Source organism: Corvus cornix, chromosome 26, assembly GCF_000738735.6.
Source record: "Corvus cornix cornix isolate S_Up_H32 chromosome 26, ASM73873v5, whole genome shotgun sequence".
NCBI lineage: Eukaryota > Metazoa > Chordata > Aves > Passeriformes > Corvidae > Corvus > Corvus cornix.
In genome coordinates this window covers 3,671-23,806 of record NC_046354.1, presented here as the reverse complement: position 1 = coordinate 23,806, position 20,136 = coordinate 3,671, and the positions used below count along the sequence as shown (strand labels likewise).

Genomic DNA, 20,136 nt, shown 5'->3' with positions numbered 1-20,136 from the left:
ACTTTTTTGGCCTCAGTGTGTAGCAAGATTAACTGTATTCAAACGAGAGCTGTTTCAGGGCAGCGTTTTGAGATGCTGCAGTTTTAGATGAGTGTCCAGATCAACCGTTTAGAGAAGATTCATCCGTGGCTCCATGGATGACAAAGCTGGGATGGGATTTAGAGCTGACAAGGGTCCCTGCTCTGATTAGCAACTGCTGTTGCCACCTAACGCTGGCACTGACAACCGAGCTTCACGGTTGTGCTGAAATTGCTTGGTATGATTTGTTCCTTATTTGTTTGTCCATTCCCTGCAAGGGGAAAAGCAGGCGGAGGAGGAGGAGCCACAGCCCGTCCTGGCACAGAACGGCTCTCCCCGGCTGAACCGTGCGGACTTTGCCAACCAACCATGCCCGGAGGTCTACGACGTCCGTCTGCAGCGGAAGGAGAATGAAGGATTTGGCTTTGTCATCCTCACCTCCAAGAACAAACCTCCTCCTGGGGGTAAGTGCCATGTCCTGGTGGCTCTGCCCCTGCCAGGCCTCGCTGGGGCTTCTCCAGGGATATCTCTTCCTGTGCAGTGCCGGTGTTTCCCTCATAGTCACCTTTCACTCACACTGGCACAGCCCAGCCAGCTGAGTCTTGGTCTGTCTTGCTTCATATTCATGCTCTTTTTCACCCAACTGTGACATAAGTGGGGAACAGGGAATGTGTATCCCACACTACCCATACCCAGGAATGTGCACTTGTCACAGGGCAGCATTGGGGATGTAGATATTTGTCAGGCTGTGATGACGATGCATTAATTCATTGGCATTTTAATGGAAGCGTAGTTTCAACTACTATAATGGCTTTATATTACCTAATCAGGTAAAATTTCTTATTTTGGGAAGTAGAGTCTACAGTATTTGGTGGAAAGCAATGAAGTTGTTACCGTCATTAAGTGTGTTTGTCTAGAAAGATCATCAAAGTGAAAAAGTAGCCTGGTCCGGTATTGCAGTTGTGAGATACGGACACGGCTCAGGCGTAGTTGTCTCTAGTTCTGCCTCTGCATTCATCTCTGGGAAAGGAACTGAAATTGGTCTTTTTTCCTTCTACTTTGCATAAAATTTCTTATTTTCTCCATTCTTTCTGTTCCGGCCCCATAGCTTTGGTTTCTGGAGGAGTCTGTGCAGGGCACGGTGTCAGTCTGGGATGAACTGAGGGAACCAAGCCAGAAGAGCTGGAAGAAATTTGTGACAACTATTACAAGTGCATGTTCATCTCAGAGACCAGGAAAAGGGGTCAAGTCTGTGCAGAGCTGATGTAGGACCTTGCTGGCCATGCACAGGGTCCCTGCTCAGGTCCTCATCTGACTGAGTCAGTCCCCGGCAGGAGAAGTTTGATATCTTTTTTGAGTGTGTTTAAGGGTTATTTTTTTGTTTGCAAGTAGGAAGAGTTTGCCTGTGCATCTGAATCTCTGCCTTGCACTGGATGGCCATAACTCTCTCTGAGCCCACGCTGTCCTTCAGGGTTGATGCATGAAACAGAAAACTACATTATATATTGCAAACCCAACTGCTCCGGAGCACCCCAGGGCCACACGTTCTCGCTCATTCCTTTGCAGATGTGACCCGTTTCCTTCCCATGTTTTCCTTCAGGCACAACACCCTGTATGTGACAAGGCCGTGCTGTTGGGTTGGCACCTCCATTCACTCACAGTGAAGCATTCCTCATTATTTGCAGGTTTGTCCCATAGTAGCAGTGCCACCCTTTGGAGCAGGAGAGGAGGGACGAACACTGATCTCTGCTCTGTAATGACCGGTGACAGGACCCAAGAGAACGGCTGGAGCTGTGCCAGGGGAGGGTTAGGTTGAGTATTAGGAAAAGGTTCTTCCCCCAGAGGGTGGTGGGGCACTGAACAGGCTCCTCAGGAAAGCGGTCAGAGGTCCAAGGCTGCCAGTGCTCAAGGAGTGTTTGGACAATGCCCTTCAGGCACAGGGTGGGATTTGTTCGGATTTGGGATGTCCTCTGCAGTGCCAGGAGTTGATGATCCCTGTGGGTCCCTCCAACTCAACATATTTTGTGATTCTGTGACCGGTAGTTCTGGGTCTATGTGATGCTTATCTGATGTGCACATGGTAGGATTCTTGAGGTTGCCCTGTGCAGGGCCAGGAGCTAGACTTTGATCCTTGTGGATCCCTTTCCACTCAGTATATTCCATAATTCCGTGAATACTTACGGTGTTGCTGCGCCTGTTCTTGTTTCCTAGTGATTCCTCACAAGATCGGGCGGGTTATCGAGGGGAGCCCGGCTGACCAGTGTGGGAAGCTGAAGGTGGGCGATCGAATCTCAGCGGTGAACAGCCAGTCCATCGTGGAGCTCTCCCATGACAGCATCGTGCAGCTCATCAAGGATGCAGGCAACGTGGTGACTCTCACGGTGGTCGCTGAGGAAGGTAAGGAAGGTGCCACCACGCTATCAAAAGTCGGGTATTTATCACTGCTGAAGTTTATTGGCTTAAATGGAGTATTTGAAGATGTTTGAAAATTAAGGAGAGTGAATCTTAGAATATACTGAGTTGAGTGGGACCCACGGGGATCATCAGGTCCTAGAAGTTGAGTAAGTTGGAAGCTCATGTGTTTGCTCTGGAAGAGCTGAAGGCAGGTGGGACAGAGAGAGGGATCTGCCAAGGTGGTTGTACCCAAAAAGAAGCTAGAAGTATTAACAACGCAATGAAGAGTGAGAGAAATTCCCATTGTGTGAGAGAGGGAAAGTGCTGCTGACATAGAAACGTCCTGTCCAGACCTTGTATTCTCCAGCCAAGGAGAAATGACCCCCCCTCAGGGGGCTGCAGCAGCCACAGGATAATGCTTAGTGAGAAAATCTCACCCCACTCAGGGCCCAGCTCCTGCTGCTGCAGAGCTCTGTTCCCAATGAAGCTGGTGCTGCCAGGATGCTCTGTCCCTGCTCTAAGGCGACAGGGACTCCTGCTTTTCAAAACCCTCAGTTTTTCCTTTCTCCAGCGTTAAAACATGCAAATTCCCTAATGCTGCATCCTTGCAGCAGAAACATGCTGTGGTTCTGTCTGCCAAAGCTCCCCTTTGGAAAAGGGTCACATTCCACCACATGGCAAAAAAACCTTGACAGGGTTTTCCTGCAGATCTGGCACCTGCAAAACCTGCTGTGTCACCTGAGCAGCAAAGTGAGTCCTAGGGACTGCAAAGCCCCATCTTCAGAGACTGTGACTTAATGACAGCTCCCATATAACACTGCAAGCACCGTGGTATTGTTTCTAAGCAAAAATGTAAATATGTAAAATCCAATAATTTGGAGAGAAATGCTGTTTTCCAGCCCAGCATTTTTCTTGAATGCTGCTTACGGGTTTAATTAAACTCCCTATCATTATTTTGTCAGAAAGTTGGCTTTCTTCACCTTTAAAATAAGAAATACGTAGAGCCAGGCTGCAAATAAAGCCAGAAGATGATTCTCTGATTTCACATTCATTGCAAATATTTAACATGCCATCTCAGCCTGTAACACAGAATTTCAAAGACTTAATGTTCCTTTTTGTTAATGCTTAAAGTAGAGAGACCTCTATAAGTTGTTCTTTTTCTACTAAGATTTTTACTTTTATCAAATCCGATTCATTCCAGTTTGAAGGAACACACTTCAGAGCAGTTGCCATGGGTGATGTTTATAAAACAACCGACGTTTGAGTTGGTTGAATTAGATCTGTTTTCTCTGCAGGTTTTAGTCATCGAATCCCAAACCTGGTTTGGGTTGGAAGGACCTGAAAGCCCATTTCATTCCACTCCCTGCCATGGGCAGGAACACCTTCCACTTGTTCTCAAAATAAGTTTTCTGAATATCATATTTCCACCCATTATTTATGCGTGACCTTACACGGACTCTATGTAAAAACCTTTCCCACTGCCTCAATTACAGATTTGCAGCCAAAATACAGAGATAAAACCAGAACCTGGAGAGACTCAACAAAGAGAGGAAAAAACCCTTCAGCAACAGGTGGTAAAACCAGAGTGGAGATCAGTCAGAAAAAATCTGCGGCTCAGAGGAGTGGAGTTGGTGTGTTTCACATGTAAAGAATTTTGTGACAATGAAGGAGAAAGAAGCAGAACTGGTTCCACTGGAGTGGGAATATATCTCCACTTTAAAATTCCCCTTGATGTAGATGAAAAAATAGAGTTTAGCTCACAGTGTAGAACCCTGTGTAGTGGGGGAGTCCAGCATGGATGTGGGCGAGCCCAGGCTTCAGGCACTGGGAGAGAGCTGAGCCTCACAGGGCTGGTTCACACCCAGGAAAATCCAGGGTACAGCTCCAAAACCACAAAATGCCCTTTTTGCTGGAAGCTGTTGAGCCTCACAAAGCACAAACCCTGATAGAGTTTGCTGTTCCCTAGCTTTGTCCTCTGAGACTGGCAACAAAACCTCTGCCTGGTCCCCTTCCCTCCCTCTGAGCTTTCACAGACCTGTGATCTTTGCTTTTCGTGGTAATAAATGAATTCCCTTCATGCGCCAGAAGAGATTCTTTAACATTTTTCACAAAAGCAGGAGCCTGTCAGCTTTTGTCATGCATTAGCTGGGAACACAAGAGAGGAGGCTGCAGAGAGGGCTGCAGGATTTGTACAAACAGATGGCGTTTTTCTTGCCTATGCTTCTAAATTAAAAATCTGAAGATAAACCAGGAGTAAAAGTTGACATTTTATCTCTAGAGAAAAACCTCTTTAAGGCATGTCATGGGAACAGCACCAAGCAGTTCTGTGGAGGGCCCGGGAGGTCTCGCGTACCTGAGAAATTTGGTGTAATACGCTTTCAGTTTCTCTTCCCCTAACACTCTTGAGCACTTCTTGTATTTTAGTGGAATTTGTGTGTTCTTAATTAGGAAATGCAGTAGGGTGCTGCACCTAATGGGGCTGGAACATCTCTAGTTTTGGTGCTGGGAATGATGGTTTTTTAACCCTTTCAGGGAAAAGGAGTTATTAGTTTATACTTCAGCACAAAAGTCCATCTTGGGCCACTACTTGCCATTCGGGCTCTAGCTAAGAGACAGCTTTTTGCGTAGACTTGTTTTTTTATTCTTAAGTGACAGTGTCATTTTGTATCCTGAAACATGGGGTTTTTTCCAGAAATGCACTGGATTTATTGTAAAGCACACACTAACAGTATTTTCCGTGGAGGGGAAAATAATAGGAAGTTATTTTAAATGGTTTTATTAAAATCTTATTTTTTACTTAACTTTTGGGAGAAGCAAAACACTTTAAAATTCCTCTTGATTGCCTGCCAGTGAACTCCTCCCCCCAGTGTGCCTGTGGGACCAGTCCCTCACCTTTCCTGGAACTGGGCAGTGGAAAACTCTGCTGTACCTTAAGTGAGTTGGCAATTTCCTTCTATTTGATGGGGCCGTCACCTCCAAATCCCCATTGCCCCTGCAGATCCTCATTCCCTTACCTTTACAGCAGGATATTTCTCAAATGGACATTGTTCTTCATCTCTTGCAAAATTTTATGATATTGGATATCTGAACCAATTTCGTGGACCTGATCAGCCCTGATCCCCTCTGGCGTTTATCAAGTTGCAAACAGTCTAAAACCCTTCTGTTCATGTCAGGATCCATACAAGTGTGTTGGTTTTTCCTGAGGAAAAGCAGAGTAAAAAACAAAAATAAATAATAAAATTCCTAGGAATTTATTCTGTGGGACTAATGAGCTGTTGTACTTGTGTTCCTGGCTTGGAAAATCCTCTTTCTGTCGTGCCCACGTGAGCTCGGCTCAGCCCAGCCCGAGGTGTCGCGGCTGCAGTTCCTTGGGAGCAGTAGCCCCAGCACTGTCCTGGCTGTGGATTTGGGAAGTCGTGACTGTTGATTTTGTTTGAACTTTAGAGCAACGCGGTCCTCCATCCGGAACAAACTCGGCCAGGCAGAGCCCGGCTCCACAGCACCGACCGCTGGGATTGGCACCGATCAACCCTGACAGGTTGGGAAAAGAGGCTGGGAATGGTGGGAAAAGCTTGGCCGGAGGGATTAATGCAAAGGTAACATCCACGTCCTTTCACCCTTCTGTAGGGGAGCTACAGAAGGTGAAGCTGGAAAAGAAGTTTCTAGTAGTTACCGGCTGTCCTGGCCCGAGCACAAGCACATGGCACAGCTGGATGCTGCTTCAGGTGTTGGCAGCCGTTATTCCCAGGTACAAAAATCCATCCAGAGGGCGTGAAGACACGGGGAATACTCATCCATCAAGGCACTCTAGTGGCATTGCCACAGAGTTCTCAAAAGCAGAACGTTAAAACATTTCTCTGTCGGATGCAGGTGGAAGAGTTGCGTATAAAAACGTACCTGAAGGGTCTCACAGAATGTTTTTGCTCATGTTTTAAATGTGATTATCTCCTTAGGGTAGTTGAACACTCATTATAGTTATGAAAGAAACAGAATATGCTTGTAATGGAGCTACTACAGACCCTTTGGCAAAGTTTCTTCAAGAATTTTGTGCCTATCTCAGACTTAGAAGGAAAGATGTTCTGAATGTTTAGGCTTAGATTAAGACCGTTACCCTGAGACACCCCAGAGCTGGGATGAATGCAGCTTAAGTGCTCACAATACAGAAATATTGAAATGTTTTTTAGAAAAACAGAAGGTTAAATCTGCCTACAGGTCCTCATTGCTTTTTTTCTTTTTTTTTTTTTTCCCTTCTCTTCTTTTTTTTCTTTTTCTCTTCTTTTTTTTTCTTTTTTCCCCCTCTGACTTCCTGCACAGAATCCTGGCTGTTTCCCAGTGGAGTTGGAAAGGGGCCCTCGAGGGTTTGGATTCAGCCTCCGAGGAGGAAAGGAATACAACATGGGCTTATTCATCCTCCGTCTGGCTGAGGATGGGCCGGCAGTCAAGGATGGGAGAGTCCATGTGAGTTTGGCTTCTCTAATCAATTTATTGATGCAGTTGATACATTAATTTACTCAGAGTGGCAACAAACTTGGATTTTCACAAGCACGGGGTCCCAGAACCCTGGGCCTCTGCCCTTCTTCCAGCTGTCCCCTGTGGCCGTGGGCTTTTGGGTGAGAGATCCATGAACAGCTCTGGCCATCCCAAAGGAATTGTCCGCCTTGCTGGGGTTACAGTAGCATCTCTGGGTGTGAACGGCAGCTACTCGGGGGTATTTTAGGACCCCCAACAAGAGATTGCACAGTGGAACAAAAAGCTGGGAGGAGAACCACTGTCCAAGTCAGTTAATTTTTAAGGAACGTTTGTGTGTACATTGTGCTGCTGCTGTTCCGTGCCATCTCTGGAGGTATAAACCTGATTTTTTTCCAAATACTATGTTAATTCTTATATTTGTGTAAGGAATTCACTCTCAGATATTGTAGTAAAAGCATGAGTGCAACAGAAGGAACGATGGCAGGTGAGACTCCGTGGCTACTGCCCAGAGCTGGATTTTCAGAGGCTGGAGCATGGAGCTGAGCTGGGCGCCCATCAGATGCCATCCCTTGCAGTCCTTGTGCTTCCCTGCTGCTGGCACATGGCTCCGCCTCTCTTTGTACTGTATTTGCAGAATGCGGCTGGCGCAGATAGTTGCTGTGAGGCTTAATTGGATGTGGAATTCCTAGTATTCATATAACTTCTCTTATCCTGTTCTTTGTGGTAATTAGCATTTTTTCCCCACATACTTGAGAGACAACACGAGTGTAGCATTCACTGCTGCTATTTTTTCTCACAGTCCTCCTTCAAGTGGCATCACACTGAGCTCCAGGGCTTTGCTTTTTGGGCAAAGCAACCAAAAAATTGTCCAGCCCAGAGGAGAGGAGCCGGAGGTCAGACCTCACCAGGGTCCGCAGCTTCCTCCCGAGGGGCAGGACCAGTGACAGGCCCTGGGGGAACGGCTGGAGCTGTGTCGGGGGAGGTTTAGGTTGGATACTGGGAAGAGGTTCTTCCCCCTGAGGGTGGTCAGGCGGTGGAACAGGCTGCCCAGGGAATGGTCACAACCACAAGGCTGCCAGAGCTCAAAGAGCATTTGGACAACACTTCCAGGCACAGGATGGCGTTGTTGGGGTGTCCTGTGCAGAGCCAGGAGTTGGACTGGATGATCCTTGAGCGTCCCTTCCCACCCTTGGCACTAAACCTGTCCCAGTGCTGGCATGCGCCAAGTCCCCGGCCCAGCCCAGAGCGCAGATGGGCTGAGCTCGCCCAGCCTGAGGTTATTCACACTTGTCATTTCTTGTTGCCCGGATGTGGTGTCACTTTCTGACTGTACTTAACAGTGTGAGGAGGAATTTCTCATCTGGCTAGCTGAGCTGTCCCGGTGCGTCCCTGTGCCAGCCTGTCCATGAGGAGCCAGCGGTGACCTCCTTTGACAGAGGGTCTTTAACAAAGCCTAGGCAGCCTCTTTAAGCTGCTGCTGTTACACACCAGTGACATCTGTTGGCTGCTGTGCGCAGTGCCAAATAGGCTCCTGCTCCCTTTTTCCAACTTCCCATCCCAATTTCCCCTAATAGAGAACTCTTTTTGGGGTATGTTATTCCAGCCCCTTCCCAGCAGCCGGGGAGGTTAGTGCGAGCTGAAATTACCTGCCTGGTACCTGTGAGAGTTGTTTACTGGCTCTGAGACCTCAGCACTGATCTCTCCAACCTGAAATAACAATTCCTTTCCCTACATCAAACCTGTTGTGTGGTGTTCAGCTCTGCAGTGGGTGTAGGGAAGGTGCTGTGTCCTCCCGTGGATAAGGTGACCTCAGACAGGTGTGATGTGGTTGATCCATGTGCTCCCTCCCCACCGTGATCCAGAATGAAAATACATTCAAGCACATCCTGTATCTAACTTATCACTTGTAAATAAATAGATGTGGTTAAGATCTCTGCAATCTTTTCCTGAGCAGATGACCTCTGTGCCCCTCTGAACCCCCAGACCCTGAGGTCACATCCTGCTTGTCATCCATGGAATGGTGTCACTAATGCCCACTGGATTTTAGCACGAGAGGGAAAACAGTAGCATCTGCCTCTATTATTTTTTCTTTCTAAATTAAAAACCAGTTCACAGCATCAGAGATTCCCAGAGACTAACCCGCTGCTCTTTTTTCCCCAGGTTGGTGACCAAATTGTGGAAATTAATGGAGAACCTACCCAAGGAATCACTCACACACGAGCCATTGAGCTGATTCAGGCTGGAGGAAATAAGGTGCTGCTGCTGCTGAGACCAGGGACTGGATTAATACCAGATCACAGTACGTCGTCTCAAGGGCTTTTTGCTGTTGAGGGTCCAAGGCAGGAAAGTGAAGTGGGATAAGGAGATTCTGCTGCTTGTTCACTGCAGTAGTTGGCAGCTGCCTTTGTGACAGCTGTGCATTTATTCTTGAATTAAATTTAAAAATAAATAAATATAAAAATTGAAAATTAAAATATCCATTTTCAAATACGAGGAATATTTGGGGTAAAATTAACATGTGACAAGTACGTAGGAGTATTGCACAATCTGAAATTATTCCATATTTCTTATTAGTTTCTCAGCTCTGTCCATGCTAATCAAGTTTTTCTGTAAAAACATGCTGATTAACCCTGACTGCCTTTTAATTGAAATGAAAATTCTCTGTGCTACAGTATTGTTAAAATTTTGTTTCTGTACATATTTACTTCTGGTTTTGGCCTTCTAAATTATGGAATGCTTTGTTTTTCAAAGCCAAAACTTCAGGAAGCAGGAAAGGGACAACTTTGCTCTCCAAAGGGATTCAGTTTGATTCAAGGTGATTTCTGCATCTATGACAGGAAACCGCAACTTTGTGGGCCAAAAAAAAAAAAGGAAGGACAGCAAAGCAAATGCTTGAGGGAGCCACAGAGTTCAGAACTGATGACTTTGGGTCTGACTCAGCCCCGAAACTGCAAATCAGAGACTTTGTGGCAGTGACAGCATTTTACAGCAAAGAACATTTAGTTCCCTAAATAGGCATTTTAGTCTTTGTAACCCCTGATGCCAACACCAAGGTGTTGATGGTTTAAATTCCTAAATTGTAGGATCGCTTTTTCTGATAAGGAGTTTTTCAGTCACAGTGACCAACCCTGAATTTATCCTTTCAAAATCCCAAACACACAGTTCAAACTACCAAATACTTTGTGTGTTCAGTCACTTACTGGCATTCAGTCAAAGGGTAAAATCTGCTCAGAGCTGTCTCAGTTTTCTTTCCTGCTGAGAACCAGAAAATGGTCCTGAGCATCACTCCTGGCCCTGGTGGTCACAGAAATTCCCTGAGCTTGAGGGATGAACAGAATCGGACAAAAGGGAACCTCTGTCTAGCCCTCTTGTCTAGAGTGGGGCCTGGGATGAGGTGAAGGAAGTGGTAGAGTGGGGAAGGGTTTATTGCCTCTTGCCGTGCTGTTAATCCCACATTTCTGATTGAAATCTTGCTTGCTGTACTCTGTGATTTTTTTTTTTTGGTATGTACTTCTGGGCTTTTTCTCTTCCTCCTTCAGGTTTGGCTCCTTCCAGTCTGTGTCCCTACGTGAAACCCGAGCAACATTAAGGGCTTTCAGTGCTTTTCTTGGTTTTTCCTTAAAGACTTGGTAAATCTGCATGTCTTGTTTCATCTCTTCCTATTATTAAAGTGCAAGGCTATGAATAACCCCAACTTTTCACTGTTTTGGATTTCTTTAAGCATAACAGTTCCGGTTTGTTTGGTTTTATTAAACAATGTAGGTCAGTAATTTGAAATTTTGCTGCGTAGGCACGAAAATTGTTTTGATCCGAGACCATGTCTGCCCTGCAGGGATCCAGCATTCTGAGCACTAGATTTTTTTCTTCCAAAATCACATCCTCAGGATTGTTGTAGAACAACACAATACAGAAATCTGGCTATATAAAGCTTTGAGAATATGCCACTCCGTAATGCTTCCTGAATTGAACTCAGTAGTTTGCTGATTATTACTTTTTGTGTATTTAGTCAAATCTCTTGCTGTTCGCTTCCAGGTGATTGGGATAGCTACAGTCCTGCTTCATCAAATGTAATATATGAAGAACAGATACCATTATTATCTTCATCTTCCCATCCTGCTTCCCCATCTGAAATGTGTTATTTAGCAGTACCAGGAGAAGCTTTAACCAGAGTTCAGCTGTCTGAGGAACTGGAACAAGCAGAGAACATTGTGCCTGACAAGATAAGCACTTTAACTGAAAACCAGTGTGAGAGGAAGCCTCAGTCTTCTCCCCGGAGAACAAAGAAGAGATGGGAATGTCCCTCGAGCCCTGGGTTTGGAGTCACGAAAGCTAGTTCGGAAGCAGGGACCGGAAGGGACAGATCTGCCAGTGCAGCAAAGTCAGGGGCTGCTGAAGGATACTCTCACAGCCCCGGGAAAGGGGATCCTGAAAAAAACAATCTCTCACATAAATCTGACAGTTCCAGGAGCGAGAGTAAAACCACAGAAACAGGGATGGAGAAGAGCGACAAAAGAGAGCGTTCCAGTAGAAATCGAGGAAGGTCAGCTAGTCCCCAGAGGCATCTCGGCGAGCCAGGAAGTGCGGGAACGGGGGGAAGGATACGAGGTAGAACATCGAGTGGTGACAAGGCAGCTGCTGAGCAGTTGAAAGGTGAGAATGGTAAACTGGGAGTCACCAGGAAAGAGATGAAGCAGAAGACCCCAGGAAAGACAGAAGGGTGTTCTGCAGAGCAACATTACTCAGCATTTGGTGGGAATAGCCTTCCCTTCAGGGACTCCAGGAGAAATGCCTCCGAGGATGATCTATTAACCAAGTCCAGCTCTGGAGACACAGGTTCCAGCAGGTTCAAAACCTCCAGCCTTTCCAATATCCCACTGCTTTCCATGGAGAAACAAAGGAGGGTGGAAACACAGGAGGCTCTTATGCTGAACAGTCACCGTGGAGAGAGACACGTGGAGCTGTCCAATGAAACCAAAGATGGAACTTCCCAACTTGAGAGGAATTCTCCAGTAAGGAAAACACCGATAACTCCCGGGCCGTGGAGGGTCCCCAGTGGCTGTAAGGGCACCCCAGCAGCAGGAGTGCCTGGAAAACGGGTGTGACTGACTGATGCTGATTTTTAGAATGTGTCTTGATCAATTTTCCCATAAGGGTAATGTAAAGCATTGGTTCTTCTCACACAATTGTCTTTTTTTTTTTTTTTTTTCTCCTCAGAAACTGGTTAGAGGGGGGGAAGTGTTTGATTTGTTCTTAAAGTATCTAAGCTGCATGAAGGACCTTTCAGATTGCTTCGGTGAAACTCTTCCATGAGCTGCTGTCCCCATGTCCCTTTGCAGGCCATGTCTGCTGCTCCCAGTGTTGCACTGCTGCAGCTTCCCCAAGTGTTGTGAACTCTGAACAAAGTTATTTAATGCCTCTGTTGCCAACGCCATCCCGACTCACTTTCTGTTTTTGTGCCAAGCTATCTACTGTATCCAGTCAATCTGATCCTTCCCACATGGATTCCGGTCGCAGACAAGGCAGGTTTGGGCTGAAGTGGGTGTTTTCTCTAGAGCACGTTGCACATTTACATCAGGAAACCCACGTGTTCTTGCTGGATCAGGGAGAACACGGGCAAGTTGGTTCTGTCAGTTCCAGGGCAGCAAATGAGCTGCTGATGCTGCTCGGTTCATATGTTTCCTGGAATTTTTATACCTGATACAAAACCCTGTAGCTAAATACCGTATTTGACATAATTTTGTAATTGTGCTTTTTCTGACACAGCAAAATCACTTTAGTTCCTTGATTCACAGGGATTCTCACATCTGTGAGAGGAAAGAAAATCTGGGTTCTGTTAAATAACACAATTCCTTTGGTTTCACTCGTGGCACCGTGACGTGCTCAGCCTCGGTGTGGAGCTGATACTGAAGTCCCATCTTTAATTATTTAATGCTAGTTGGGAATTGGGTTTTTCCCCCTCTGTAGAGGTAAGAACTGACCTTAGGACAGAGTCAGCTGCCAGAGCAGCTTTTTCAGTGAAGTTCTTGCCTGTATAGTTTAGGACTCTCCCCTATTTACTATGAATGTGCGATCAAGGAGTGTCAATGACAAACAGGATGCAGGAGAACACGACGTCTATGGTTTGGGCTGGCAGAGATACTTTAAAGAGGGATGCTACCACCAGAACCTACTGACACATCAGTCCCACAGCCATAAGAACAACAGAAACTGAAGGGGTTTATTTTATTCACAGTTTTAGTGATTATTTCCTGACATCTGAGATTTTTAATGACTGCAGGAAAGTGGTAAAAAGAGAGCCCTTGGTCCAGTTTGCAGGGAAAGATGAGTAATGATTGAGCTTTACTCACTCAAAATGCAAACTAATAGGATTTACTCTTTGCAAGTCAGTATCTCATTTTGGCTTTGAAACGTTAAATGCTTTTAAAGGCTAACAAAGCACGGTGAGGCACTTCTGAGTGGAATGCTTCACGAGTACAGCTGACCACTCAGACAGCTTTTAAACAAAGACTTTGGGAATTCAAAAGGATTTAAAGCAGCTCTGAACCATGCTGCTCTACACCGGGTGAGCCATTGAGGTTTGCTGTGTAGCATAACACGTACAAATACTCCCTGGGTGGAATATGACTGTGAAATATTTAATACGCTGAAGTAGCCTATGTAGATATTACCCTGCGTTCTTCCCCAGAGATTGGTTTATGTTGAGCTGTGTGCACTCGGCCTGACCACTGAATACAGTGACAAATCCAGTCCTTCAATTCCAGATGAATTAGCACCACTGAAATCATTTCCCTGCCATCAACTCCCTTCTATTTTTCTATATGTTAATGTGACCTGATAATGTCTTACCTGTGTGTGATTTCTCTTCCCATAGACCTTGTATCTGTACTTCAGTATCAGACTTAGCCATGTGGCCTTGGAATGCTACGCAGTGTATGGATGTACTGGGTGTAAATGTTTATATATTGTACAGCACCTTTATACAGACTTCTGAGGTTCTGACTAGAGAGAGACCTGTAAATCGCTCATTATTTTTTATATAGATATTAAAAACAAACTCCAGTTCATGGTCTGTTGGTTCTGCACTGTCTAAACCAGGTTCTCGGTGGGCTTTCAGGGGCATGATCCAGGTTTTACCCACGAACACACTGCTCTTAGGGAAAACAAATGCAATTTATTATTGGAAGTCCTTGATCCCCCGTTCAAATAACAAATGTTCAGCAAAAATGGTATAAAAATGATTAAATCCTGTAGAAATGGTACTGTGACAAAGTACTTGTCCTGTAGGTTTATTTGTACATTTTGCTATATAAAAATGTAATTTCCTTTGACATCTCACAACTTTTCCTTGTGCAGAAAACAGCTGTAAACAATTTAGTACCAGCTGGAGCTCTTCTGTGGCTTTAGTGTTTGATGTCCCACACCAGCTCCTACTGGTTTTAGTGCTAGCTGCCAGGATTTGGCCCTATTAATCCAGTTTGTCTGTGCATGCCATGGGATGACATCTCTGATGAGGCCAGTGCATTCTGGATATCATAGAACAATAAAGCAGAAGGAAAGTGTCTGATACATACACTGAGAATCTATTTTAAAATTGTAATGATAGATTTCCATCATTTTTTTTCTTTATGCCCACACTGCTGGTTCTCTTCTCCAGTGTCTGGCGGACATGCCTAGGACTGATGTTCTGGCGGTTCACGGTTTAGTTTTCCGGAACTGTAAAGAGACCAAGCGAGTTTGGGCCTAAGCCTTAGGTCCAAATGTTCTTCATCTAGAAATAAGACTCAGTGTCCCTTGGCCATCTTGCTCTGCTCCAGTTTCAGGATGAGCCACGGGAGGACTGGGATAAAAGGAAGGAACCCTGGATTCTCACAGCTTGACCTGAAGAGAACTGAAACTGAAGTGAGTCCTGTCCTTCCCCCAAAAACTGGTTCAGGGAGATGGAGACTCACCCAGCACTGGTCTCTGAATTCCCCGTGCAAACCCAGGCCTCACTGCTTGGGCAGGAGGAATTTGGCCACAGACGTGTACAGATGTGACCCCAGAGCTGTTCCTGTTGGTTTGTATGTTTACTCTTGATATTGAATTCTAGCAGGCCACCGATAACTCCTCAGAGAGCAAGGAGGATGACGATCTGCGTGATGTTGTAGGTTAGTGGGTTCACGGTTAGTCCATACAGCCTGAACAGACTGTCCAATTCCTGCAGTGAACAGACAAGGAATAGAGTCCACTAGCGTTCAGCAATACCAAAGAATTTATCCTCTGACTTTTAGCTTAACACTGACACTCCAACAGATAGTGATGCCTTGGGCTGCCTCTGTGTCCATTCCGAAATGTATGTACAGGAATACACGCTCCATTTGGAAGGATGTCTCCTGCTGAATCCAAAGCCTCTTTTGCAGCAACACCAGCTGCGCAGGTGCCCAACACTCCAGGCTGCAGAATTTACCCAGACTAACCTATGAGACTCCCAGACTCCGCTCGCTCCTTCCCGAGTATCTCTCTGCTGCTGTCAGAGCTGCTGAAGGACAAGAGGACTGGAGCAGGCTGGAGGGATACTGTGCTCACACCAGCCTCTCCTCTTAGCTAAACCACTAACCAAAAGTTCACAGCGCTGATTAACCACACTGCTCTTGTACTGCTCCATCTCATGTCACAGCTGTAGGAACACCAAAAAAACCTCCCTTTGTGAGAACTAACTTTAAGAGCCAAGGGCAGGGCAAGGCCACATGTCATTACCATAAGTCACTGCTTCCATAAAATTTAGCTATTCAGGCAGAGTACGATACCTTCAGCGGCTTTGTGTACAGTTTCAGAATGGTGTTTACTAGAGACAGCTGCTCTTTCTGCTTTGGCTTCTCCATCTGAAGGTGCAAGTTTTTCTTTGACAGACACCACAGACCAGATAATGATATTCCAGCACCAGCCCCAAACCAATTCATAGCAAAGGGAAATAGGAGCCATTTTTGCCGTTTGCTGTCTCTCCTAAAGAAGCGAATTTAGCGACGATAACGTCATTCTCTTCCAATTGTTTTGGCTAACACACGTTAACTCGGGAGACAAAAATCGTCCGGAACTTCAGAATTTGAGCCTGTCCCAACACAACCAGCTCGTCCCTACTATGTTGTAACAGCGCTTTGTTGCCTTCTGGCCAACACAAGGTTTGATTTCTAAATTTTAAAGTTTAATTCCAGTATTTAAGCTGGTTTGAAATACAATAATTATATCCAAAGCCAAAGAGAGAACAAGCTAAATGGAGGTGCCTGCTCAGTGAGCGAGACCGAAATGACCGTATTTCCTGTTGGTTTCAGAGCCCAAAAATGCCAAAGGCAGTGAAAAGAGAAGCAGTGCTGCCTCCCGCATGGGGAACTCCCAGTAGTAAGTTGCACTCAGAAGGGTTTTGTGACCCTTAAGCACCTGCACTGGGGAAAAAAAAAGGCACCAAATGTCAATGACAAGGTGCCTGTTCTTGGGACAAGTGCACAAGCACTACTGCCCTTGCTCCTCCTCTGCCCAGCCCTCTGTGCTCTACAGCTACTGACAGTTCTTCCCAGGAAATGTAAACCATTCCTCTAATGAGGTTGCAGTAAAAGGTCTCATTTCTAATCTGGCTTCAGCTTGGAAGTGGTTCGACAAAACACCCATCTCTGTGGATCTTTAAAGACGGCTTGTACAGACACTTGCAACAGATTTCTGTATGTTATTTCCTCAAACATTTCTATTTTAATATATTTTTATATTAGAAGCGTTTAAACAAGCTTCAGCATGAGCTCTGTGCCCTGCCATACTTCCAAGTCCTAAGGAAGAGCTGGATAGCCTCATGCTCATCCAATACCCGGGTCCCAGACACTGGTGGCTAAAAGCACACACGTTCCCCTGCGGGTCCCACCCGAGCCAGGTGACCCCTCCACAGCCCTCGCTCCCATCCAGCCACTCACCTGCAGGCACCATTCCCTCGTTCCCAGCCTTGCTGCCCGAGCCAAGGGGATTTTCCCCATCCCTGGCTCAGGACAGCTCGTTCCTGGAGCAGCTGCGACCAGCACCGCCAGGAATGGGGCTGTGTTGCGGGCAGGCTCTGCCTCTGGGGAGTAGCACCTGTATCCGACTGGAAGGAGGAGGTGTGGGGAAAGTGGCAAGCGGGATTCCAGTTCCTCATGGTGGGTCTGTGCTGCCCAAAGTACAAAGGAAATAAATCCTGGAGCACCTGTTCGTTCGTCTGTTGAGCTGGGAAGAGACACGCTGGACATAAAATTCCAGGAAAGCTGCACTTGCAGTAGCAGCTGGAGCGAGAAGCAGCGGAAGCTGTTCACTGTCTGCTCGTTCCCCAGACTTGTTACCTCAGTCCTCTGGAGCTCCAGGTCACCAGGCATCACCTTTGCTTTTCCAACGGCTTTGCTGAAGGGTTTCTGAATGTGGCGGTGGGCTTTGCTGCAGCTGGAATTTATTTCTGTTTCAGGAAGCGTCACGCTGTATAGTCTGTGACTTAACGGTGCCCGTGCCAGGTTAATTGTAGCGGAAGAAGGCAAACGAAACCAGCAGACTCAATTAGGATGCCTCAGACCACTGCCAATCACAGGTTACAAAATACCAAACCCCCAGCCTACAAAAACACCAAAATACAAAGCCTACAAAAAACTAGGTTCCAAAATACCAGAATAACCTAGTTGTAAAGTAATAGAAAATCAGAATACCAAAGAAACCAGGTTTCAGTATCTCAGATTTAAAATGCCAGCATTTTAACCTAACCCTGACCCCAGTTCCAAAAAACCAAAGTAACCCAGTTTCAAAATACCAGAACAGCAAGTTCAGAAATACCAAAAGAATTCCATTTCAAAATACCAGAATGTCAAGTTCCAATATATCAAAATGACCCAGTTTCAAAACATCAAACTGCAAAATACCGATTTTCAGATCTCTTATATGGGCAGGATTCCCAAACCCAAAAGAATACCATGTTACCAAAATGGGTATTTTCTCCTCTGAAAAGCTTTTCCCCGATGACCATCAATCCATGTATTTCTTTTAATCGTACAACGAGATGTAGTAAGAATTTTACTTTAAAAGCAAACGCTTGTAGCAATTTTCTGCTTAGATTGCGTTTCTGAGCACTGGCACTTGGGCCGGAGAGCTGCGACTGAGAAAAAAGGATGGAGTAAATCTGCTCCCCGGATGGACGGGGAAAGACTGAGTAGCAGGCAAAGGGAGCATTTATAAACTATATCAGTATTTCACTGAAATTCAGCGTGGAAAGGCGACGGGGGTGCTCGAGTTCGGTCTGGGCCTGTCAGGATCAGCCGTAAAAAACCCGGTCAAGCCCCTGGCCCCTGAAGGGAAGCGTCAAATGCTTCAGCAGAAACGCAATTCAGTAACGGAGGAAAAATTACCGGTAATCGCTTACAATCTGTGGGAAATTTCCTCGGTAATTACAAACCTAGGACATAGGGAATTTTGGAGGCAGAATCCCAATTTTGGCCACGGGTACCCGGACGAGAAGGCCGGTTCTTTTCCACAGCAAGGAAAGCCCGGCACCCCGGTGTTTCAGGGACAGACAACGGTCCATGCAGGGGATGGAACGACCGGCAGGACCTTTCTCCACCTCGCCCCCCGCTCCAAGGTGCGGCAGCTCCAGGTGCACCAGCTGCTTTCAGAGCGTTACCCGGGCACACCTGCGCACGGAGCTGCTGGTCCAGAGGGGCCAATGGAGGCATCCCGAGCGTCCCCTAAGGAACAACGGTCGGAGCACCCAGCAAGGGCCGAGGAGCAGCCAGCCGCACCTGGGCACGGAGCGTTGTTTCCAGAAAACGCCCAGGGAAAAGCCCTTGTTGCCAAGAGGCAGCACCTGAGCAGGTGAGGCAGCGTGTGGGGTCCCAGGGGGAAAATTTCAACTTTCCCCTTTCATCTTATCGGTCCCTCCCCAGAGCCCCCTGTCCCTCCACAGTGTCCCCAGAAAATAAAGGGATTATTAGCAGAAAAGGGGTTTAAAATGAGGGGAAAAAATTCCTTTTCCGTAATTGTCTGTGTTCAAATTGAGGGGGAATCCCCTTCCCTTGCAGTTTTAATGGTAACAATTGAAGGAAGCCCTGCCTTTTCCATGCTTGTAGGGGTATCAGCTGACAGGGAATCCCCATTTTCCATTATTTTCCAGTTTAAACGGAAGGGGAAAACCTCAATAATGCTATTTAATGGGTTTGAATTACAGCTAACTCCCCCATTTTCATCGTCCTAAGGCTTAAATTGATGGGGATGCCACCTTTTTAAGGATTTGAATTGAGGGGAAAAACCCCCTTTTTCCATAGTTTGAGAGATTTAAAGTGAGGAACCCCCCTCTTTTTCCAGTATTTTAGGGGATTAAATTAAAGGAAAGAAGCCATTTATTTGCCATTGTATCAGTTTAAGTGGAGGCAAACACCCCCTGTTCCCTCATTTTAAGGGGTTCAGTTGAAGGAAGCTCTCCCTTTTTCAGCACGGGGTCCCATTGGGTCATATGGGGCTCTAGAAGGTTCTAAGGGGTGCTGTGTGGCTCTATGGGGCTGTAGAAGATTCTATGGGGTCCCATTGGGTTCTATGAGGCTCTAGAAGGTTCTGTGGGGTTCTAGAGGGCTCTGTGGGGCTCTAGAAGGTTCTGTGAGGCTCTGTGGGGTCCCATTGGGTTCTGTGGAGCTCTGGAAGATTCTATGGGGCTCTATGGGGTTTTATGGGGCTGTAGAAGGTTCTGTGGGGCTCTGTGGGGCACTTTGGGGCTCTAGAAGGTTCTGTGGGGTTCCATTGGGTTCTATGGGGGTCTATGGGGCTGTGTGGGGCTCTAGAAGGTTCTATGGGAGTCAATGGGGTCCCATTGGGTTCTATGGGGGTCTATGGGGCTGTAGAAGGTTCTGTGGGGTTCCATTGAGTTCTATGGGGCTCTAGAAGGTTCTTTGGGGCGCTGTGGGATCCCATTGGGTTCTATGGGGCTCCATTGGGTTCTATGGAGCTCTGGAAGATTCTATGGGACCCTATGGGGCTCTATGGGGCTCTGTGGAGTTTTAGAAAGTTCTGTGGGGGCACATTGGGTTCTATGGGGCTCCAGAAGGTTTTGTGGGGCTCTGTGGGGGTCCAGAAGGTTCTGTGGGGTTCTGTGGGGTTCTATGGGGCTCCCGAAGGTTCTGTGGGGCTCTGTGGAGTCCTAGAAGGTTCTGTGGGGTCTGTGGGGTTCTATGGGGCTGCAGAAGGTTCTATGAGGCACTGTGGGGGTCTATGGGATCCCATTGGGTTCTATGG

General features: G+C 46.6%; 1 protein-coding gene across 3 annotated transcripts in view; it reads left to right on the top strand.

Annotated features, from left to right (window-relative positions):
* The window catches only part of MAGI3 (membrane associated guanylate kinase, WW and PDZ domain containing 3), a 62,996-nt gene extending 49,048 nt beyond the window's left edge, over nucleotides 1-13,948 (top strand). For 2 of the 3 annotated variants that reach the window (XM_039565235.1, XM_039565234.1), the window contains 7 exons: nucleotides 297-482; nucleotides 2,230-2,415; nucleotides 5,857-5,950; nucleotides 6,040-6,160; nucleotides 6,727-6,870; nucleotides 9,043-9,181; nucleotides 10,915-13,948. In XM_039565235.1, the coding sequence (XP_039421169.1) occupies nucleotides 297-482; nucleotides 2,230-2,415; nucleotides 5,857-5,950; nucleotides 6,040-6,160; nucleotides 6,727-6,870; nucleotides 9,043-9,181; nucleotides 10,915-11,984 (1,940 nt within the window). In that variant the 3' untranslated portion in view covers nucleotides 11,985-13,948. Of the gene's footprint in view, nucleotides 1-296; nucleotides 483-2,229; nucleotides 2,416-5,856; nucleotides 5,951-6,039; nucleotides 6,161-6,726; nucleotides 6,871-9,042; nucleotides 9,182-10,421; nucleotides 10,512-10,914 lie in introns of all 3 variants that reach the window. The other variant, XM_039565236.1, reaches the window with a different exon arrangement.
* Nucleotides 13,949-20,136: the final 6,188 nt, after the last annotated feature.